Below are 22432 nucleotides of genomic sequence, written 5' to 3' on the forward strand. Positions count from 1 at the left end.
GCCGCGTCTGATTTTGCGTCACCGTGGTTACATGTGCAGGTATATGTATACCGCGAAGGTTAGGAGAGAAAAAGCAGAGAGAGAAGAGGAAGAAAAAGAGAATAAATTACAGCACCCAGGTTCCGTTTTTCCGACAGCAGGCCGCGCGCGGGCTTATAAACACCGCTGCACAGCCCTAGGAATGGAAATTACCTTGTTTAACTACAAGGGCGAGGGAGGGAGCAACTGGCGCGTGCCTTCCTTCTTTCTTTCGACGAAACCCGCGTCAGGTTACGACGGAACCGATCAACAACTTCGTGAGGTAAACAACCTCGATTAAAAAATCATCTCGAGAAATCATTCGAAACACTTGTTTCATCGTCAGCAACGTTGTTCGCACGTATAGGAAGAATCTGTTCAAAACGCGCATTGAAATCGTCTTGCGTACAAAGTAGAATTGGTGAGAATAATTAATAAATCAGATGCAAAACTAGCGAATTCGTAATTCGAAGCGCCTCGAGATTTTACGCAATGGTTAAAAATAAATGTCTACGTAGGTACAAGAGCTGATCGACGAGAGAATGTTATCCCAGTAGGTGTCAATTAGTGAGAGATCGAGAGAAAGACAAAACAACTTGGTCGTGTTTTTAACGAAAACTGGCTGGCTCGTCTTTGACAGCGACCGAGTCGCCTGGTTAATTAGCGGTATTCGACGAATGGGAAAAAAGTTTCCCAGCCTAACTAACGCTGAATTGTGAAAACATGGATAATTCGGCCTTTTGACCTACACAGTGACCTACAGAGGAAATCGAAGGAGAGTCCATCGGCGGGGGGGAGGAGAGACCAGACCCGGAGACCTCCGGGGTATAGGAGGCCCACGCGTCGTAGTCTAGCCGAGCCAAGCCGACGATACGAGAGAGAGAGAGAGAGAGAGAGAGAGAGAGAAAGAGGGAGAGAGAGACAACCTGAAAGCATTGTCGATGAAAACAAAAGGCTGGGAATTCTCCACGGTCCTCTCGTAATCCCCGTCATCCTTTCCGTTCGTTGGTCGCTTTGAAGAACCCGGACCGACCGAAGACCCAAGATGCGACGGTCGGTCGTTCTTGGTGGGTCACGCCACGTCGTGCCACGCGACGCGGGTCAAACACGTGTCCGAAATGTCGAGGCCGGTCGGCCGGTATTGTAGGCATTGTAGGCAAGGCTGATTGTGAGGGGCGTATTTTCCATGGCCTGGTGTGCGTGTCGGGTTGTGATGAATTGGCGTGAGGACACGGAGCGGTGGACAAAGTCGAGGATGAGGGACCGCCGAAAGTGGTTACCGGTTACAGCGGGAAACTCGCGAGTCCGTAAACTTCTCGTCGCCTGCATCTTCGTCCCGAGTGCTGCCGACGTTTGGCGATGCACCTGCGCCGCTTAAAGTACCTTATACCTGCGATGATTCCGCGTCAACGCGGCTGGCCAACGCCACGCGACGCGCACATTCGGTGATTATGAGAGACCCGAGTATTATTATTACGTACGAGCAGTGGCAGCGGTGCCGCTGCAGACAGTCCGCGAGTTGCGTAACACCAACCACATTCGAGACTCTCATTCGTCACGTAGTGTACCCCACACTCGAGTAATGTGCAATCCGCCACCGTCCGGACGGCGGCACGTGTCGACGAATAGAGCTTGGGGCTATACGTTACGTACTTCTTAATGATAATCAAGGACAGCTAGTGCTCGACTCTAGGATCGGATGACTCCGATGGCTGGGAACCGTTCTCATTCTTCTCATGCGGTAGACATGCTCGCTCTACGCGAAACGAGAGGACGTAAAATCCGGATTGGAAATTTCCCCGTTTCGAGGAACAGCCGCGGATTCAACAACGTTGCGGGGTGCGGAGGGGTGCGAAGGAGGCACGAGATATGCCGAATACGCGACCCCGAGAGACAAGAAACCTCCCTGGTTAAAACAGACCCGAGCAATGACGTCACGTCGGTTGCTACGGCGACAGCTTAAGCTGCGGTTCAAGTGGGCAACGCTGGAAACCTGTTCGCCGATGACGATCCTCTTGCAATTTGGCTCGCAGGCCAGTCCTCTTTTCGCCTAAATTATCACCCCGGAGAATAGGAATAAAAGTTTGTCTCTCCCACTCTCCGTCACTCTGTCTACGTACGACCCACATAACATGAAATCTTTCTAAGAAACTTTGAATAAAATATTTTATACAAAGATTATGAGAATCTTTTTGAGAACAACAACAATCAAGAAATCTTTTTCAAGTTTCTGGGGCGAACATTTTCAACTTGCAGCAACCTTCTTCTGAAATATTTTTGAAATGTTTCTTCCCGTTCGTGAAAGATTTCAAAAAGTTTTCTGAAACATTCACTGTTACGCGGGACGGTATAACGGACTCGAGTTATTTTGTACCGACGACGGACGAAGTTACTGCCCGGTCCTTAAATCGGATCGTACTCGTTGCAAAAACGCATAATGGGAAGAGCAGTCGTCGCGATGGTTCCGAATAAAGAGCCGACGACATGAGTTGGCGAAAATTCGCTTCTTGCTTGTCCGACTCAAGCGAATGAGTAACATCCAGAACAAACGTGTGATCTCGTATGAGAAATAAATCCCCCATAAATCCCAGAGGAATTAGTGAATCATGGTCAAACTGCCGCAGACAAATGTGCGCTGGGAGCTATTATTCTTCAATTTAGATAACGTTCGGTCGTGACGGTGTGGAGGATGGACTGGGTGGCCTGTGTGTTTCGAAGTGGCACTGCGCGCGGTGCAAATCCGCGGAATAATACTAAATTGAGATAAAGTAGCGTTACAGTCGCTGCTGCCGCTGCGGCTCGCTGGTTACGACGACAAGGCGATGATCACGCACGCGAGAAGAGAGCGTCCTTGGTCAACGTGCGGGAGACGCCATCGTCGTTCGGGGCCATATGGCATCGGTCTAAGCGCATCGCGACGAATTGTAACGACGAATGATAACGAGGTTGGAGTTGGTAACGTTGTCGTGGCGAAACATTGAGGAAAAAATGATCGTTCGTCTATTCTTACGACGACTGAACAAAATAAACTGATGTTCGAAAATATAAGTAGGTATGTTGTGTTTTATTACGGTGCACCGAATTTCAGACGCTTCCAAAATCGCGGTATGACGGTTTTTTCCGCAGCGTGAAGCGTTACGGTAACGTTACTAACTTCGACACGATGAATGATGATTGTCTCCGGCGAGCCAACAAAACGATGACGATTACGATGATGTTGATAAAAATATCCGAACACGCCTCTGACCTTCGATCGAACCTGCAGCATGCCGATGACGTCTTTTTTATGTTTAGGAAACTTTCGCCAAACTTCGACGATCATCCTCCTCAGCAAAACAAGTACGGTAGAGAACCTCGGTTATCCGAACTAATTGGGACCGAGCCCAGTTCGTATGACCGAAATGCAATTTTTATCTCAAGGTATAAGAATATATCACAATACAAATTTAAATCGATACAACAGTCCGTATCAAACATCCAAATGCATATTGAACCTCTTTCGAACACCGAACGATTATTTTGCTACTTTGGTTTTGCATAGTCGTCCATTGTCAATTGACGAATGGTTCCTCCACACTTTTCAGCGTGCAACAACGTATATTTTTCACGAAAAATGTATTTCTCGAGCCGGCGTTCGGATAATTGAGGTTACGGGTAAATAATTAATCGAGGTTCTACTGTATTCAGGATTCGTATGCTTTTTGGAACCCGGAATTCCCAGACATTTCCAGGTATTCCAGCCTGAAAATAGGATTTTTTTCAGTAACCTTCCAAGAAATATGCCGCTGATTATTTACAATTTTTTTGCATATTAATACCAATACCTTCAATATTAGCTACTAATTAATTTACTGTCCGACTACTCATTTACAAACAAGAGCCAGCGATTTTCAGCAAGAAAAAAACGAAAGGAGGTTCGATATCAAGTAATGTACGTATAAGAACGAGTTTATTTCTTCAAGAAACTTAAGATTCCCGTCTTATTTTCGAAATTCCCTGACTGTTCCCTGCTGTAAGAAACTCCCTGAGTTTTCCCGGTTCTCCAGGTTTTCCCTGTGCGTACAAATTCTGGTATTGTATTATATCATATTTCGAGACTACTGCACTTGGCGTATAAATCTCCCCGGCGATGACGAGCCGGCCGTTCTGTTTGAAGCCGCGTAGCGTCGTTGCTGAAACGTAGAGGTATTACAACAGCGTTTGTAATACACGAAACTCATGCTTGCAGAGACATTGCATAGCTCCGGCAGATTGCACACGTGTAAATTAACGCAGAGTAACAATGTAGCGGCGGTTGTTTCCAGCGAAATTTTTTCGCCCGTGGTTACCAGTAAGGGAAGAAAGAGGGGGAGGAACCGAGCGGGCAAAAGAATTTATAAGTTACGGATGAGTGGGCAAAACCGCGGCACCGCATCATCGTCGCGACGAGGAGGAGGCGGCGGGGGTGGAGAAGGAGGACCTAGACAGTTGACAGACTCTCGCAACTTTGCACAATAGTAGGAAGCGCTAAAAATAGGCGCGCTCCGACTCTCGCGTCTGCATCATGTCGGCCTTGAGCCTCCCACCGAAACCGGCCCTCTCCTCTCCTGGACGACTCTGCTTTCTCCCCCCTCCGCGCGAACCCGAGCAACTTTTTCCGCGTCTCCGTCTTTACCGAGCACTGTATAAAACGGGCGAGCGAGCGAGATCCTGTATACGTGCAGGATCGCCTCCTGTGCCTCTTCTTTTTCACCCCACCTGACGCCCTTTCTATCACCTCTCCATCCGAATTCGCGCGACGAGATTTTTCCTTCCTCCTTTTCACGTTTCTCGGTCCCTTTCTTTATACCTCTTTTTACTTCCATTCCGACCGTTCTTATTCCGCGCCTGCGTTGATTACATTCAAGCAAAAACCACACCGAAATTATACAGATAACCGATTATGAGTGCCGTGTGGTTTTATTTTAGTTGATTGAATTTATTTTTTATTTTTTTCGTTCTCTTTCCACCCTCAGATATTTTATATGTAACGCTACTGCTACGATAGATATAACTGGTCGACTTACTCGTTACAAGACAACACCTTTTCTCCGTATAATCGTTAATTATTAAACAGTACATACATACATGAGTGTTGTTGATAAGTGTCGGGGAATTGAAACGTCCGACTTTTATTACGAAAGAATGTTTCTGTTTTTTTTCTTTTTTTTTATTCACCAAGTTTTCCAGCCACACGGCCAACGAGGGTAGATAAGATAACAAGTTTTTTTCGAATTTATTAATATCACACTCCTCTTGTTCTTTACACTTTGATATAATTATAAAGTACGTTTTCACTATTATTATTGTTTTTGATTTTTCCTGGATTACTTTTCCTTTTTGCGGTACAAAAAAATCATTCGAACATCGAACATCGGGAATACACTGTGAAAACTCCGTCGGGAAAAAAGGGGGAGAAGCGAGCCAATCGAGTAGACAAAACAACACAGCGGCTTATTGTTAGCGACAAACAGTGCGGCAAGCTGTTATACGAAGAAACTGTACATACAATACATAATATACGTGCCTTGCGTCACGATATCCGCGAGGAAAACGTGCCGCATGCTCGCAGCATGCCGAAGTACGCGCTTGTATGTCCTACATATTCACGTATACAGTATACACGTATCAAATATACATGTAACACGATGATTGTACAGTGGCAATCTTGCATCATAAAATCGGCAGTATACCGTGTAGAAAATGAGGCAGAAATTCGTTACGGGGTGAAGGAGAAAAAGAATTAATCAAAAATAACCTCGAAATTGCAAGGTCACTTACATGCATACGAAGTAGAATTGTAGACATAACTTGATTCCGTGTAAGCTGAGAGATTGATGCGTGTATACGTATAATATAATTATTACTGCATGCAACACACATGTATGCGTGTAACATTTCAATAACTGATTGTACACGTGCGAAAATACGCGGTGTGAGGAGAATAGGAGGGAGGGGATGGATGGATTGATATCGACAAGAAGATGAGAGGAGAGGAGCGACGTCGAACGACCCTGTTCGCCGGTTTTACACGCCTGCGTGTGTGTGCACGTATGTATATTGTATATATCATCGTACGGGACGGATGGCACGCTGTATGTGCGTTAAAAGTTGAACGTACCAAGAGTATATAACGTATAACGTATAATGTGTAAATTGTATGTATATATACGACTTTAGGCGAACTATGCCGTATATCGGGAGGTCGAGCTTGTACAGAATTCTTACGAAAACTATCACGTTGCGATTAGCGATGAAAGTCAATTTGCGGACCCATAAGTAACTTTTTTCGCGTCAAAATAAACTTATAAGTATTCTCGAAATTGTCTTGTTCACGCAGATCTGACTGAAAGTAATGCTGTTTTTTATAGGTTCTTGACAGCTACGTTGAATTTCTTCCAGATTTTTCGTCAATATAAATGTCAATCGGTTTTATTATATTCGTATCAAGTAGTCCTTACCCGAACTATGCGTAATCTTTCTACAAAAGTGTATAAACAACTGTTGTATCTTACCGGAGATGACTAAATCAGTCTTTTTGGATTATTATACCCAGCAATACCGCACTCTTACTAATCTGCATTAAATCTTGCTATTTTTCGGGGTGAATGTCGAAACATGTTAGTTTTCGCGGTGAAAATTGAAACGTGCCAGTGTTTGCGGTGAAAACCACAACGTGTTAGTTTTCGTAAGAAATCTGAAACGTGCTACTTTTCGTAAGAGGCGTGTCGATGTGATACACGCTGCAGTATAGACGCGTCATATTATACATCATATTACAAACATCGATTGACGACACGTGCCAGTTGTCTGCCTCTCCTTGTTTGCTTGCCGATTACATGTACACCAGATATGCCGTGTGTTTAGCGATTGTAGGGTAGGTATACGTTATAGAATTCGAGATTACGTGAAAGGACGAGGTTGAAGTTGGTAACGTTATCGTAAAAAACAATTGAAATACATTCACTATTTTGCAAAACATTCAATCCCGTTGAAGAAACTTAGGTTTCAAAATATCACGTATATCTTGTTTTAATACGATTTGCTGGATTTTGAACAATTCCAAGGTCGCGAAATGTAACGGTTCTTCTTCGAGACGAATCGTTACAGTAACGTTACTGACTTCGACGTTTTGTGAAACGTTTTATACTCGTACCTGCAGACGCGGGAGTATTATTAAGAACAATGTACGAAATATCCGATTCCCAAGTTTAAAAAAATATTCCATTTCCTTCGCGTACGCGAAATATCAAGGAATTCTGATTGAAAATAGAATTTAAAGTCTGCAAAACTTCCTGGCGGCCGTGTTTACCGTTGGTTATTCCAAGATGCAACGAAACCGAGGAATACCGTCGAATCGGAAATATACCTTGGACCGAAACACTCGGGCGAATAAAGGCACAGGAGCGCAAAAGGAAGAAGGATATCCGCGCGTGCCTTTCTGTCCTCTATCCACGTGTCGCGGCGAGTGTGCGCAGCGTGCGTGTGCCGTGTTTGCGACCATCCGAAGCGCAGTCACTGTACGAATCCGGTCCAAGCCATGTTTTGCAACAATGTGTGCCCGGCTCGCCTGGTACGCGGGCACAAGGCAGGCGACTGATCGTCAGGGCGGGCTATAAATATCCTCGATCAGGCAAAAGAGAGACGCGATGTGGTGCCGAGTGCTGAGGTCATGTTCTAACCAGAAGCAAATCACCGAGCCCACAATTTCTCTTACCGATTATCAAACTTTACGACGAGCCGTTTTGTTTTTCTTCTTTTCCGACCTAGTGTGCACAGAGAAGAAGGAAATCGCCTGAAAAGATCGAACGTCACGTTGTATGGGTACGCAGAAAAAAAGAAACGAGCCGGGAAAACAGTTTTTTCGCGATACTTTTCACCAACTTGACAAGGGAAGAGTCCGTCGGTCTGTCGGATAAACTGCCGTGTGATGATCTCCTAAACGGCCGCGTGAAAAATATGAAACTGACAAGACTTGGCAGCCAAATGAAAAAGTTTGAAAGAGAAATTAGAGAAAATAAAGTTGAGAAGAACGAAAAATTTATACATTTTTAAAAAACATATGTGTTTAAGTTGGGGAGAAACATAATTATTTATTTATAAAAAGTAATACAGAAGAAAAGGTATAGGTTTGTCGGTCAATCATTGAGAATCGATTCAGTCCTGGTAGAACCGGAAGTTTAAATCGAACGGGATGTAGCAATTTTTCACGCCCATCATTTGATTCTAAAATCCTGTAATTTTCAAATTTTTTCATCGAGCCGTATCCGAGATCATCGCAAGAGTTTGTCGGCAGATCCGACAGACCGACAATTTTCGAAAAACCTCTTTTTGCGAGTTCTAGAGATTCGAAAACGTAAAGTGTCGTTGAAATTAGAAAAATTAGTAACAATTTCACAGTTCGTTTTGGTTTGATTTTTTTCCATTTTCCAGTCAAAAGATCACCTATTTAACCCTTTCAGTCACGCAATTTAGTTTTCTTTTGACACGGAAGTGCAATTATACGTTTCCTATGTATTTATCGACGCTGAATGCGAATCTGATGTCTAAAATTTAATAAAACTACATACAACCCCTAACATGGGGTGAAAACGGGTTGAATTATCAACATTGTTTTAGACAGTGTTTTGAATGAGATTTGTATGAATATTTATTTTGATACAGTACGATTTTACACCGAAAATAGGTGCAACCCCAAAACTATCTATATCAACCCGTAGGGAGAGTGAAAACTATCCCTATGCATTGAATTTCGTGAATCTAACGGGCATTCTGAGATGTCTGTTTGTCAACCAATGAATTCCACGCGTTGCCAGCATACGCTTGTCATCAAATTTCTGCGCCAACAAATCGCATATATTTATAATACTTACAACAATTACAAACAATTATGAATTCTCAAAAAATCGTAATCATTTCAAAGTTTAAGTATTTTTTCGCCCGAAAACGCAAAAAGTTCGAAATTTTGCATGAAACATAAAAAAAATGAGAAAAAATGAAAAAGAAAGAGTGCCACTATAGTGGCTTCTGTGACCGTAAGGGTTAATGCAGGCATGCATGCTTACGCCAAAAAGCACCTGTGCTTGTTTTTGCATCTTGAAGACAATTGTCAGAACTAACGATATTTTCTACTATATTGTACGAGTAGAAGCGATCCTGCGAGGATTCATCCTCGAATCCACGTGACTTGCTGGTACCCGACTCACGCGCCAGCCGCACACGAGGCACCGTCAAAAGCAGCAGAAATGTACGCCACGCAGCCCAGACCTGACAAGGTGGTGATAATTCGATTGTTCGATTCGATATCTCCGATCCTGATAACTTTCTGTATCCAAACCTTTTTCATATCTGCGGATATAATAACGATTCTGTTTCTTGGAAATTGAATGAATAATTAACGTGTCTTCACTTCGTGAAAAATCGTCTTTTCCAGGTCACCGAAATACTCGAAGTGAAGACACGTGAATTATTTATTCAATTTCCAAGAAACAGAATCGTTATTATATCCAGATATGAAAAAGGTTTGGATACATAAAGTTATCAGGATAGGAGATATCGAATCGAACAATCGAATTATCACCACCTTGTCAGGTCAAACTTATTCTCGCGAATAATCGATACATCGTATAATTTATACATCATTTATTTTTCGCAAGTTTCAGGTGTCAATACTATATTTTCTGGTAATCGCAGCGCAAAGTCAGTTTGTTTCGTTCACTGTATTGTTCCAGTTAAACCTAATTTGTCACATTCGGTAGAATCGCTTAACGTTCATACAGAGTGAAATTCACCCCAGGTCGAAAAAAGTGATATCCTTCTTCAACAAAAAATGTCTGGGTATTGTTCAAGGATTGCAGAAAAAGCTCTTTCACTTTCCGGACCAAAATTGATTGTTCAAATATTGCAAAACATCGGCAAAGTTAATGTACTAAGGAACTATACGAGGAGTTTGAAAAGTTTATGGGGTGATATTCGCCCAAAGTGACCAATAGGGTTGAATAACGCCGTAACGTCATTTTATTCTCGCATGATCATCAAATTTTCGCAAAGCTTACGAGAAAACATGGTAACTACATGAAAATAGTTGAGGACTGCGTGTACTTCATGTAGTAGTCGCAACTGCAAGATTCTCTCGGTTTAGGAATGTGAATTCTGGACTTGGTACCAGGATTCGCTTCAACGAAGATGGGCAAGGCTGAAGTGGATTGGGTTGGGTTGAGTTGTGGGTATCGAACAGCGTAACTCATGCCATGTAACATGGCAGCGACTCGATATAAACATACGCGATGTTCGCGAATATCGCGGCCGTTGTTGGTGCCTAATAGCCGTGACTAGTTCCAGGCTCCCCTCTCTGTTACGTATGTACATTAGCTATGGATGCGTCACGTCCTGCACTGCACTACGTGTGATGGTTTTGTTACATAAAATTGATGATAGCCCCGGTATCAGCAGCTGCTAATCGTAAGTATTCAGCTTGACGTCGATCGTGCGAAATTCGTCGGCGTCGCTGAAGCACGAAAGCAATTCGATTTTTCCGTCAATTTTATTCTCCAAAGATGAATGGGAAGACGTGAAAAATGTTGGAAAAGCGTAAGAGAATGGCGGAAACATTACGAAGATTGAGAGAATAAAATAATCGGCTATTTAACAGCGTGGAATCGTGTCGAAACCAACCGACCGCAGGATTCGAGGCTTAGTATCGTGCAATAATAGTGATTTATGAAACGACGCGCTGACCGAATCTGGGTACTGAGGACGAGGACGAGGACCAGGACGAGAACGAGGACGAGGACGAAACGCGGAGAAGTGAACTTACATGCGACGAATAAAAACGCGTCGTGGTGCATGGTATGACAATTATACAGAGGCTAATGTAAGTACCTTTCACACTACTACTACATACTACATACTACTACATACTATTACTAGCGAAGATGAGAAAAATACGAAATACGGGAAAGACTAGTTTCACAGACTCGCCTGGCGGAGGTCTTAGACCCCGCGGACGGTGTGCAGAGACGAAAGGAAATTTTACGGCGACGTCCGCATCGTCATTTTAAGTGCGTGCACAATAACGCGAGCCAGTCCGATTGTAAGGTGGACAGAAATGACAAGTTACGCGTTGATTGAAATCATAATTATGCACACCGGATTAGCGTCATCGGTAAGTTCGCGGTCATCTCGATTGGGTGAGTAACACCGTTTGATTAAACGGAATTTTCTGTTGTTTTTATGAAGACAATTATTATAGGTACGATACGTGAACCGATTTCATTGACCGCATCGAGCGTTGTCTGAACCGATAACTCTTCGACGTCGAACTATATTTAGAAATACAGCGTCGTCTTCGTTGTAAACGCAGAGATAAATGCTGCTGCACCAGTTCAACATTCTTACCCCTTATCTTTGTCGTCGTGCCGTTGTTACCGAGTCGCCTAGCGATTGCTAACTGCAGCTAATTCGCATGGCAGATATTATGCATATGTATGTGCAACGTCGTCGTGCAACCAATGACTGTAATTTGTGCTCACAATATAGCTAGCCGTGATGAAATTGGGTATGGAAGTCGTGATTTCTAAACTAAACGGATCGTTAGTCGAAAGAGAAACTTTTTAACGGGTGTAAAATAATCACTGGTCTGCAAAAAAGAATGAACTTTTTTCTGTCTCCTTGTTATTATCATGTGCAATAATAATAGATCTCATGCTTTTAAATCAAAATATGGTAATAAAAAATACGTGACACGTAAACTTTTTATGCAATGTGTGTGTATGTGTGTGTGTGTTTTTTTTTTAATAAAACCCTATTTCTGCTTATAAACAATAATCAAACACTAATGATAGCAACAATATTTATAAAACAATAAAAGTTACAGAAATATAAAGTTTAAATATTAATGTCGTTAGAAAATCTATCTACTAGTATAATTCTAGTTATTTTGTAGTTTTCTTTCTGTTGATACCATCGATTGGAGTTTCACGGCGAATCGACCAACAAAAACCTGTAAGCATTCCTTCTGACCATTTTCCGTTGTATCGTCTTTCTACGTGCAATACGCCCTGGGTTTACTACTTAAATAGATTAAAGCAGTGTAAATGCAAAAGCAAAACACAACAAATTCTGAATTATAAACAATAAAAGAAAAAATCATATCACGTACCGTATACGTGACGGCAAAAAATGGAAAGCAGATATAGATTTGGCGCATTGAAACCTTCGTATCTATAATATTTTTTCTTTTTTGTTCACTCTCTCTCGAGAAAGAGGATCTCGTCCCGAACCTGTGTAGTGGTAGCTACGATCCCTGAAAGCATGGACGGTAGCGTTCCGTTCGACCTGTAAAGCGCATACGTGAAATACATCTTACAGCGAGTAAATACCTGCGCGTATGTAAGACGTACGTACGTACGTACGTATATCGAAAAATAAGATCGATCTAGTCCGCAACGGAATGGCGGTATGGAGAATAGAGGTTGCGGTGAGGGGAGTGAATTGAGGAGATGTCGCTTTAAACGACGCCAACTTTCAAATTCCTTCAGCACCGAAGAGCGTTGTTGTTTATTCGTGTGATCTCTTTGAAAAATAGGTCTTCGTTTCATTCAAGGATTACCGTGCGTACCAGACACCTCGCTAGACATTCGGTGTACCACAGACGCACAGTCAAGCGTGGAGAGATGACGAAATGAACGAACGAATGCGCTCAAATAATCCCGTTCCGTTCCAGCACGTACCTATACACCTGGGATACATGTGTGGGTATGTACATAAAAATTCAGACGTCGCAGAGAGCTTGCGGTTCGCTCTCGTTACGCCTAGAAAGTTTACGTCATTGTTCCTCGCTCCGCGCATCGTCGAAGGAAATCAGACAATCGGTATATCAAAATTTTATTCGCTCGTACCGAATCTGCGCTCGGTCAGTGGATATGCCTAAGGCTAATGACAGGTATAGAAAGGAAAGAAAAAACAAGCATAAGTGTAGGTAAGTCTGGTACATGATACGACCGATTTGGCCGTCACTACAGAGTCCGACCTCAACCTGAATACTTCGAATCCAATGAGACGAAACAGAGAAGAAGAGAGAAAGAGAAACGGTTAACGAGTAACCCTCAACGAGCTCAACTTAGGAAGGAAGGATGAGAGTCGAGAAAAACGGCGAAACCGACTGCGGCTTTTCTTCCGCGTCCAGTTTCAGCGGGCCGAACTTGCGAACACACAGCCGGGGTTGCGGCGAGGACGACGGCACGCGTGGGGCGTATCGAGCGAGGCTGGTCGTCGAGGGGTCGTAGGCTTCCTCGGATAGTCGATGGCCCAGTGCTCTGCACTTGGCACCACTTTCCCTCTGGCACAGCCCTCGTAGCCCAGGCGTTCCTCTTTATTCAACAACGGTGATTCCCACCCCACGGCGTGCGCAGAATTATCCCGCACCCCATTTCTTTACGAGCGGGGTCTCAATCCTACCCTCATCGTCGGCAGCGAGCGAGTTGTGTAGTGTAAAAATGGTGCTTTCTCCCTCACCCGCCGTCACGGCGTGCAGGGCGCTAAAGCCGAAGCAATTAGGTACCGTTGTAACATTTTTCTTCCCTCGTCCTGTAGAGATGAAACCTAGGCAGGCTGTTCTCCGACTTGTTCTTACGTTCGTCGGTTTACTACAGACGTGTATGTACGCAGGTACTGTTTCTCATCTCCTCCACTTCCTCTTACTAGCAATCCGCTTGCGCAACGATAATACGGATGATACGTACATGTACCTATGGAATAGGTGATGAAATGTGACTAAACCGCGCGGCTCCTCACTATCCTGAGACTGGTTTGCCTGCTTGCCGGCTAGTCGCTGCTGCTGCTGCTGCTGCTGCCTGAATGCAACGCCTGTCGCCAGTAGACACGACCTACTTCGGCCAAGGTAACCGACACGGCGAGGCACCACCGACACAGAGTGGACGACGCTCGCTTCTAGCCTGGACGGCTGGCTTCGATTCCTCGCGTCACCGACACATTCTCGTAACAACATGATTTCAAATCCACAAAGTAGTAGGTGAGAGACGACTATGAAACATTTCAGCGGATGAAACGGAATAAATGTTGTTTTTACACATGGGGGAAAAAAAATAGATTAGAAATAAAACCGATGGAAGAAATGAAAGTCTGTAAATAATACCAAGTTGCATTCTCGAATATGGAGATTCGTGTTTGCTTGTTCTTTGAATTTTCTCTATTTTTTTGATCAATGATCGATATTCCTCCACTGTAGCGCTGTTGCCTTCACAGCAATAAGCAATAGCACAGTTTTTATGATCGCGTAGTTATGTATGTACGTACGATACAAAAACGATTAGAAGGGTACAAGCAACCGGCAATGCCATCTGCTATCAAGACCATGTACTTACTTCGTGTACAGTAACGTTGATTAATGCCTCGGGCTTCCGGCCCAAAATTCGAGTTTGCGATATGAATATACACAATTAATATAATTTCGGGTGTTTCATTTCGAATCAACCCCCCCCCCCCCCACGAAAAACTTGTGGGATTAAAGAGGTGGTATCCATCCGCAAGCATACTTTCATTGATGTTCTCAAGAAGCAAAAACAATGTTTTTCTCCAAACGAAACACCCTGGAGCAGTGTTTTTCAAACTGGGGATCGCCAAGTCTTACTGGGGGTGTCGCGATCGGAAGCCAGATAAAAGTAGAGTAAGGTTTACAAACGTTTTAGGTAGACTCTCAAGAGAAAGAAACTTGAATACGTACTTTTTGAAATCACCGACGTAGCTTTATTATGAACCTGGGGGGTCGTCAGATTTTTTTTTACCTGTAATGGGGTCGCGAATTCAAGAATATTGAAAAACACTGCTCTAGAGAATATATCGTATAGATTTTATTCCTGCAGGCCTGTCTACACTTCGTCTCGTCCTCGTCCGCGTCATCTTCTTTTCTCTCTCATTTTTTATTATTCTTCTCCCGTTGAATAATCAATTGCAAAGTGTACTCGAACGATACATGCCAGCCTGAACAGTGCGTTCAATACATCAGCAGCATTTTATGCATAGGTATAATCGCGGTGGCGATATACGCTCCGCACACTTATTCGCGGTGTGGAACACAAGCGGCAGTGCAGTGCACTGGCAACAGCACGACGTAGCAGGCGGAGGAGAATAAACGAAAGGACGTTAACCCGCCCTTCCTCGGCTGACCCTCGCCACTCTCTCAGCACAGGGAGTATAATAAAAATTGTGTGTTTATGCACCGAGCCTCTGTATCATGCATACGTTCGTACATATGCACACGCGTGCGCTGCCGGATAATGGTTCTCCCGGGGAGTATCTCCTCTCCTTATTGTATCCCAAGACCCGCAAACCGCGCGCATCGCCGCGGCAAGGAGGCAGCCCGAAGGACAGCGTTCGGAGAAAAGAAGAAGTAAACACCGCGGAATCGACGATTGTTACTGTCCTCGTCCCAATATCGTCAAGAAACATACAACCCGCCGAACCGACCGACTCCCAAGAGCCAAAAGATAAAGTCGGTCGAACTGTCTTCTTTTCTACACCTAGCATGTATGCACGGTGAATTGGAACTCACGTGATTCCATAGAGGAATGATTGGTCGGTGATGGAGGTGGTTGGGTAGGCGCGATATCCTCGTCCTCGTTCTCGTTCTCCTTGCGCCGTGGTGACCCCCGCTGATAAACTATCTCGTTGTCGCCCTCGGTGCCCGATGGTTCTTCGCTATTCGACCTAGGTGACATCGGCCCGGCTACCGTAGTCGACTGGCCATCGACAGCAGCGGCACTGTAAGCACCACTATCACCACCAAGAGCACGATCACCTGTGAAACCCCGAACACCGGACACTGTCGTCGTAGCGATTTCCCCTTTCCGACCGCGATCTCGAAAGCAGTTGTGATCCTCGTTCTTCTTATTCCTCTTCCTCTTCCTCCTCCTCTTGGCCTCCTCTCGATCCTCTTGGGGGCCAAATCTGCGATGAGGAAGACGTACGATTCCGCTCCTCGTCCTCCTCCTCAAAACCAGCCACCGCCTCTCGCCCCGAAATCGGTGGAGCTGGCCTTCGGTCAGGGTCGTGGAATCGGCGGTTCCATCCCGACGAGCGTGCGAGGACGACGACGATGTCGACGAGCCGCGCTGCTCCGCGTCCTGGACCCGATCATCGGTGCAGACTCTGCTCGCTGTTACCAGAACGACGACCGCGACCAGGGCGACGAGGCCGAGGACGGCGGTCAGCGAGGTCGGCGGAAACCCCTGGTGCGCTCCGGTCCCCGTTGCGGCCCCCGCGCCCCCCGCACCGCCGCCGGGGCGCCGTCCCACCGCAATTCGCGGGACCGTCCAGTCCAGCTGTCCCTTCTTCTCGCTGTTCCTCGCTGGTCGGAATTTTTGTCCGTTCCGCCGAAACTAGGAATCGCTCGGAAAACTCGCGGACGACGAGACTTTCCACGTAATCGGTAAACGAGACGAGACGAGACGAGACGAGACACTGCTCGATTACAAGGGAGTGATTGACAAACGTGCGGACGATTCTAGCAGCAGCAGCAGCACCGGGCTACTGTCCGGATCATCGTGGCAGTGCGGATCCGCGTCGTCGACGCCCCCGCTCACCCTCCAGGTCGCGACGTATCCGAGGTACTTTCCTTTGCATTCTCTCGGCTTGTAGGCGATTCGCGTATGCTGTATGCGCGAATGTGTTCGTGTGCGGATGGCGCTTATTGCAAGAGGAACAACGACGACGGTCGGTGGAATTTCTTCGGCAATCTTTTTATTAGCCGTTTTACTTCTTTATTCCTAGTCGTCTTCTTTCTTTTTCTCTGCAGTTCTTCTTCAAGACGCGTGTTTGCGCACGACGGTTCGGACTAACACACTACCACCCGCCTCCTCGTTCCTCCTTTTCCTTCGGCTGCTTCCCTTTTCTTCTCGGAATGAACCATCTGAAAAATAAATATCAACGTTTTTAGCGAGAAGAGGAAGAAGGGAAAAAATCTATAACGTTTTACTTACTCAACTATTTATTTTACAGTGGGAATATACAACAGTGAAAAGATAACGCGGATGTGTATTTACATACTAAAAATTTCAAACACACATCACTGTGAAATTGGATAACAATTTCAAAAGTGGATAAAACGATTCAACAAAGTTACTCTGGTTTGTATCTCGATAACTTTCGAAGGCTAATTCGATCGTGACGATTATGGATGCTACCTGCAAATATACGTATAAAATGAAACATTAAATTCCTCCGATTTATTTCGCGGAGTTGAAGAAACCGAGAAAAATAACAATTTCCCCGACGACACACTTGGCATAGTTTTCTAACATTATAATTCCTGCAAGCGCTTTTATACAGATCTTCCTCGTTCCTCGTGGTGTTGTTTGGTTTTATTTATTTACTTTTATTTTCATTGTTTTCCTCCCATTCCCTTACCTCCCTTCCCGTCCCCGAAACATTTTTCTCTGACGCGGGATCCAGTAAGACGTATTATTTTCCCGCCGACATCCCGTCGGTTCGTATAAATACAATTACAAAGTGTTAGTATGTGGTGCAGCTTATAAGGAGGTAACCACCCTTCCCGTTTCCACTCCTATAACCTCTTCGCGCCACAACTTCTCCCTTTCGAGCACCGTCTCGGCGCGAGATCTAAAATAAGATTTCCCCCGTAAAAATGCCTAGTCTGGTCTGGCACATACGTACATACATATGTAATTCGTTGTTTTCCTCCCGCGTTTTTTCCCTTCCCCCATCCCCATCCCTGTCAGCTATCAACACAGCCCTGAGATCTCCGTGAAAACATAACGGGTGTGCGTGATGCGGAATTCGCTGCAGTGCGTCTCTAAACGGTAAATTAAAAAAAATACGAAAAAAAAAGAATAAATTCACCGCTAAATACAAAGACGTGAAGCCCTCGCGTTTCCAATAATTTCGTTCTTTACACAAGCCCGCTGATACAATGTACGCCGTTCTTGTGCGGATTGACGTGAAATAAAATGAAGTGGAGCGCACGCATTGCTGCATGTCTATCTCGGGAACCGTGGCAAGTGACCAAGTACCCTTCCCTTCCTCCTCCTCCTCCCCCCCTCTTAGCGACGACATTGTTTTCCATCCCTACACCACTTTCGCGATTTATCATCATACGGCCGAAAATAAGAAGAGCGGGATCGTGAGTCATAAGAGGAACGAATTGTTCTTGACTTTACTGCGTGGAGCAGAGATGGTTCTTAAATTCGTTTCTTGATCCCCCTTTCGTTATACCCTCGTTCAGCTGTACGATAGGCCGATGGGGTTTCATGGGTATAAGGACGATATCCCGAGTGATCGCTGTCACAAATATTCTACGTTAGGACGAGATTTTTTTCCTTGTTCCATTCCACTAATTTCAAGATGCGTTTAGTGACTGGCATAAGCAATTGACAATAATAGTTACATAGTGTTTTTTTCACGTTCTATTTTGAGTAATTGAAATTCCAATCGTGCAAATCATGACAGACGACCGAGTCTCCCCGCACGTGTATCATCCACGCCACAAGTTTCTTTTTTTCTATGTTGCATCTCGCTGAAAAATTTCAATGCTGGAAAAAATTTCATACATTTCCCTGATTCTGTTGTTATCGTTCGTTACAAATTTCAAATTTCGCGTAAGATATCCCATGAGATCGCGTAAAAAAAAAAAAAAAAATAAAAAAAAAAAAAACAACTCCGCAACTGTTTCACACGCGTGAATTAATAAGCTAAAAGAAGAATCGAATCATGGAAACATTGTCGTGGTCTTACCAGTAGTTGGTCGACAATATCCGCACAATTTCCGAGAAGATCGATGGTTGATCGATGGATTGATCGATCGACGTTCAACAGGCGACTTTCCGCGGGCTATGGGCGTAGCTAAGATTCTCAGCGCCTTTTCAAACGCTTTCCCATCCTTTCCTCGTCTGCCCTCTAACTTTCCAAATTTCACTTTGTCCCTCTTTCTCTCTGCCCGTTTTTTTGTCTCCCAGTTTTATCCAGCGGCCAGTGTTCTTCGATACTGTTTCAGCAGCAGTATCTGCAGCAAGAAGGGAAGGGGGAGGGATATTCGGATCTACGATCGAGAGTATAGGCGACGGTGAGGGGGAACAAGGATAGGGAAGGGGAGGAGAGATGGTAAGCAAATAGAGGAATGGTATAATCAAAGAAGACGAATGAATATATACATATCTATAATATCGTATGTAGGGCACAGGATGCAGGAGCGAGGGGCTCGTTCGCGTGATAAAAAGAAAGAACGAACTGCGCTGTTACGAAGCCGAAGGTAGCAGCCAGAGTTAACAACCAAATGTGTTAAGCTTTTTGGAAATAGAGGAATGCGGTTTAGTTTTACCCTCATAATTTTATAAAACTATTGGGGGTTCAAGGTGCTGCGGAAAATCTCGACTTTCGGACTTTACTATCTCGTTCGAGTGAACATTAGAACGTTTGGCTGCTAATTCTGGCTTCTAGCTTCCGCCTCGTACGGCTTTTCGGCGTAACTATTATATATAATGATACGGAAACGTGTTCGATATTATTCATTTTGAGGTTAAGTTCGCTCGCAGTTTAGTTGTAGGTACGTGTTTGTATCTCGAATACTCGTCTAGGCGTGTCCCAGCATCCACTGGCCCAATAATAAACGCGGGACAAACGAGACGACGCGGCAGAAGGGAAACAAAGCAACGCAAGTATCAAAGTACAAATCACAAGTACGATACGTAGTTCAATCGTCGGTGAATTATGGTACACAGTTAAGAGGGTACGATACCCGTGACGGTGGTTGTAAATGTAAAAAATGTATAAATATATGGATATATATGTCGGTGTAAATCGAGTTTAGGTCGCCGAAATCGGCCCAGTCATAGTCGATGCGACGTTGCATTATCGGATGAGATAAAATTCAGCATGTAAGCAACACACGTATGTATCGTACATATAAAAATTCTCTATACCCCCGAGACTAATTCTCTCGGTTTTAAGTCGACGAAGAAGATAAAAATGCGCCAGGCACGCGTCCGCGAGGCGTTCTATATTTGAATGAAACCGGCGGCATACGGTTGGCGGCAGCAGCGGCAGCGGCAGCAGCAGCGGCACCAACGGTAGCAACACTACCTAGTATAACACCAAGAAAAGTACACATACAACACGTGTACGGTATAAGAGAGGAAAGCGATAAAGGGGGAGCCAGAGGCGACGGAAGGAAACTCCGAGGCGAATAGCGCACGGAAGATAGTTATATATGTATAAGTAGGCGAGATTTTAGTTCTGCTAGTGTTTCACCGACGGCGTTTGGCGACGATGGCTGTGGCAGAGGGGCAGGGCGGGGGGGGGGGGGGGGAAGAAGAGCAAGGGGGTAAGAAAACGGGCAGCGTGCGCGGTTAATTGAGCGAGTCGGTGTTTCCGTATCGTTCCGCGTTCGCGATATGTCAGCGCGGATAAGAGAAATCTACGACAATCACGCGAATATTAATCGCGTTTCAACGAGGGCCGAGCTTCCTGCCCCAGCTTCGTGGCGCAGCTCACCGTTCGCGCATCAATCGGTAGACGCGCCCGCCGCGACGAGCCGGAGACGGCCATACTGGGATCAGCAACTCGCGTCGCGCCGAGCTGCCTGCTTCCTTCGGCCGCCGCCGCTGTGCTGCCGCTGCTGCTGCTGCTGTCTGCCGACGGGCGACGACGACGACGACTGACCGACGGGGCCGAGGGCAGAGGTACGATCGTCGCCGACGGCGGAGACTTTAGACAACATTCCCTCGGTCCGTCGACGACGAACGAACGAACGGACGGACGGACGGACGTACGTCGAACAACGACGAAGGGTGTATTCCGAAATATATTTCCAGTACTGCCGACCGTGACGTCACGCAGTCAACTGCGAACTGCGTTCCGTTTTTACTTCGGGTTGCCAGTCGCAGTAAAATCGGAACGCTACACCGAGGTCGCGGCCATCTCTCGAGTACTGCGACTGCCTCACGTCCCAGACCGCAGTAGTCGCAGTCAACAACGTCACGGATATCATGACGTCACTGACTGGCGGCAGTAAGCTGTCGCGCGATTTCGGAACGCGGTTGCCAGTACCTGCAGTATCGGGAGTACATTTCGGAATACACCCGAAGAGAACGGCGGTAATCGCGCTGCGTGCGACGCGCGGTTTCGTAAGGAGGAATCGGGACGGTTGCATCTCGTCTCTGCGGTAGGTGGAAATAAATTGGGTATAACCTACGACGTCGGCGAGTTGGTTCTGGTCGTAGTACTCGGGGCTGATGGTTCGGTGGCACTGCGGTGCAGCCGGCGGTGTAGGATTAATCCTGAACTGTGGACGGAGGGAGAAGCGGGAGTATTAACGACCCCTTCGTTTACCTACCGCAATTCAACAATTGACAAACTGTAGCTAGGCTCTGGTCCGCGCGTATCCGTGTGTTTGTGTATGTATGTACAAAGCGCGCTTCGCGCCCCCTGCAAAACTACTCGAGCCCGTTTCGAACTGTACTGTATACAAAGGGCACTAATCTTACCCGGTCTGTTGGAGTTATCGTGTGTTGTCCTCACCCCTTATGATTATGATTATGATTATGATTATGATTAAGATTATGATTATAGTTATGATTATGGCTACGAGGACGAGTGTCTATCTTTCTCTCGTTCCTTGATCAGCGGAGTCGAGTGATGTCACGAAGTCGCGTGTTCTGTTCGAGGAATGAAAATGAAGATAAATCCTCGACTCGCGAGTTGGCTGACAATGAGTTATAACCGATATGCGCTTGGAACGTATCATCGAGTCGTTGTACGAAGATTTATCGTTTTGAAAAGTTCAAATTTTGGGGCAGAGTCTTGCGTGTTGTTTTCGGAAAATCAATTTTCTAAAAACTACAGATTTTTGTAGTAAATATGGAAGAAAATGAAAGTTACAAGGAAACTGAAGGTTTAATATACGGAGCAGGCATCGCTAACTATGGGTAGGAGGCTATTTTTTGCAGTTTTTGGTATATTTTTGGGCGAAGAAGGAGAGAATGTGAGAAAAATCGAATATGTTCTTGAATAAGAAAAGGTCTTTCGTCGGTACGTTGTGCGGACAAACGACTTATACTATACCGCTTGTAAAGTATAGTACAGGATGTATTTGTACGTGTAGGCAGGCAAACGCTGAAAAGATAATTTTCATCCCATGCAACAGAAGCAATGAATATAATTGAATGAAATTCACTGCACGACGACCGGTCTTTACTTACATGCGACTAGGACCCAGACGGGAGCATTTATATACAAAAGCATGTACCTTACATGCGTATAATTATCCTGAGGCTATACATGCAAACGGGCTAGGTGGGTGCAATTACCCGACCAACTATAACGCGTAATCCCCGAGCGATGAATGTTTCAAGCAGGTTTATCTCGC

General features: G+C 45.2%; 1 protein-coding gene and 1 long non-coding RNA gene across 4 annotated transcripts in view; both read right to left on the reverse strand.

Moving 5' to 3' along the window:
• Positions 1 to 20854, reverse strand: part of LOC124217756 (low-density lipoprotein receptor class A domain-containing protein 4) — a 71451-nt gene extending 50597 nt beyond the window's left edge. Inside the window, exons 1-3 of one of the 3 annotated variants that reach the window (XM_046623784.2) lie at positions 20838 to 20854; positions 18805 to 19108; positions 15608 to 16963 (exon numbers count right to left, since the gene is read on the reverse strand). In XM_046623784.2, the coding sequence (XP_046479740.1) occupies positions 15608 to 15773 (166 nt within the window). In that variant the 5' untranslated portion in view covers positions 15774 to 16963; positions 18805 to 19108; positions 20838 to 20854. Of the gene's footprint in view, positions 1 to 15607; positions 16964 to 18804; positions 19598 to 20559; positions 20636 to 20837 lie in introns of those variants that run through there. The other 2 variants (XM_046623781.2, XM_046623783.2) reach the window with 2 other exon arrangements.
• LOC124217758 (uncharacterized) lies at positions 11986 to 13421 on the reverse strand. The gene is made up of 3 exons (XR_006882905.2): positions 12450 to 13421; positions 12197 to 12372; positions 11986 to 12104 (listed from the first exon to the last, which is right to left on the reverse strand). It is a non-coding gene; the product is annotated as an uncharacterized lncRNA (long non-coding RNA).
• Positions 20855 to 22432: the final 1578 nt, after the last annotated feature.

Source organism: Neodiprion pinetum, chromosome 4 (assembly GCF_021155775.2).
Source record: "Neodiprion pinetum isolate iyNeoPine1 chromosome 4, iyNeoPine1.2, whole genome shotgun sequence".
Lineage (NCBI taxonomy): Eukaryota > Metazoa > Arthropoda > Insecta > Hymenoptera > Diprionidae > Neodiprion > Neodiprion pinetum.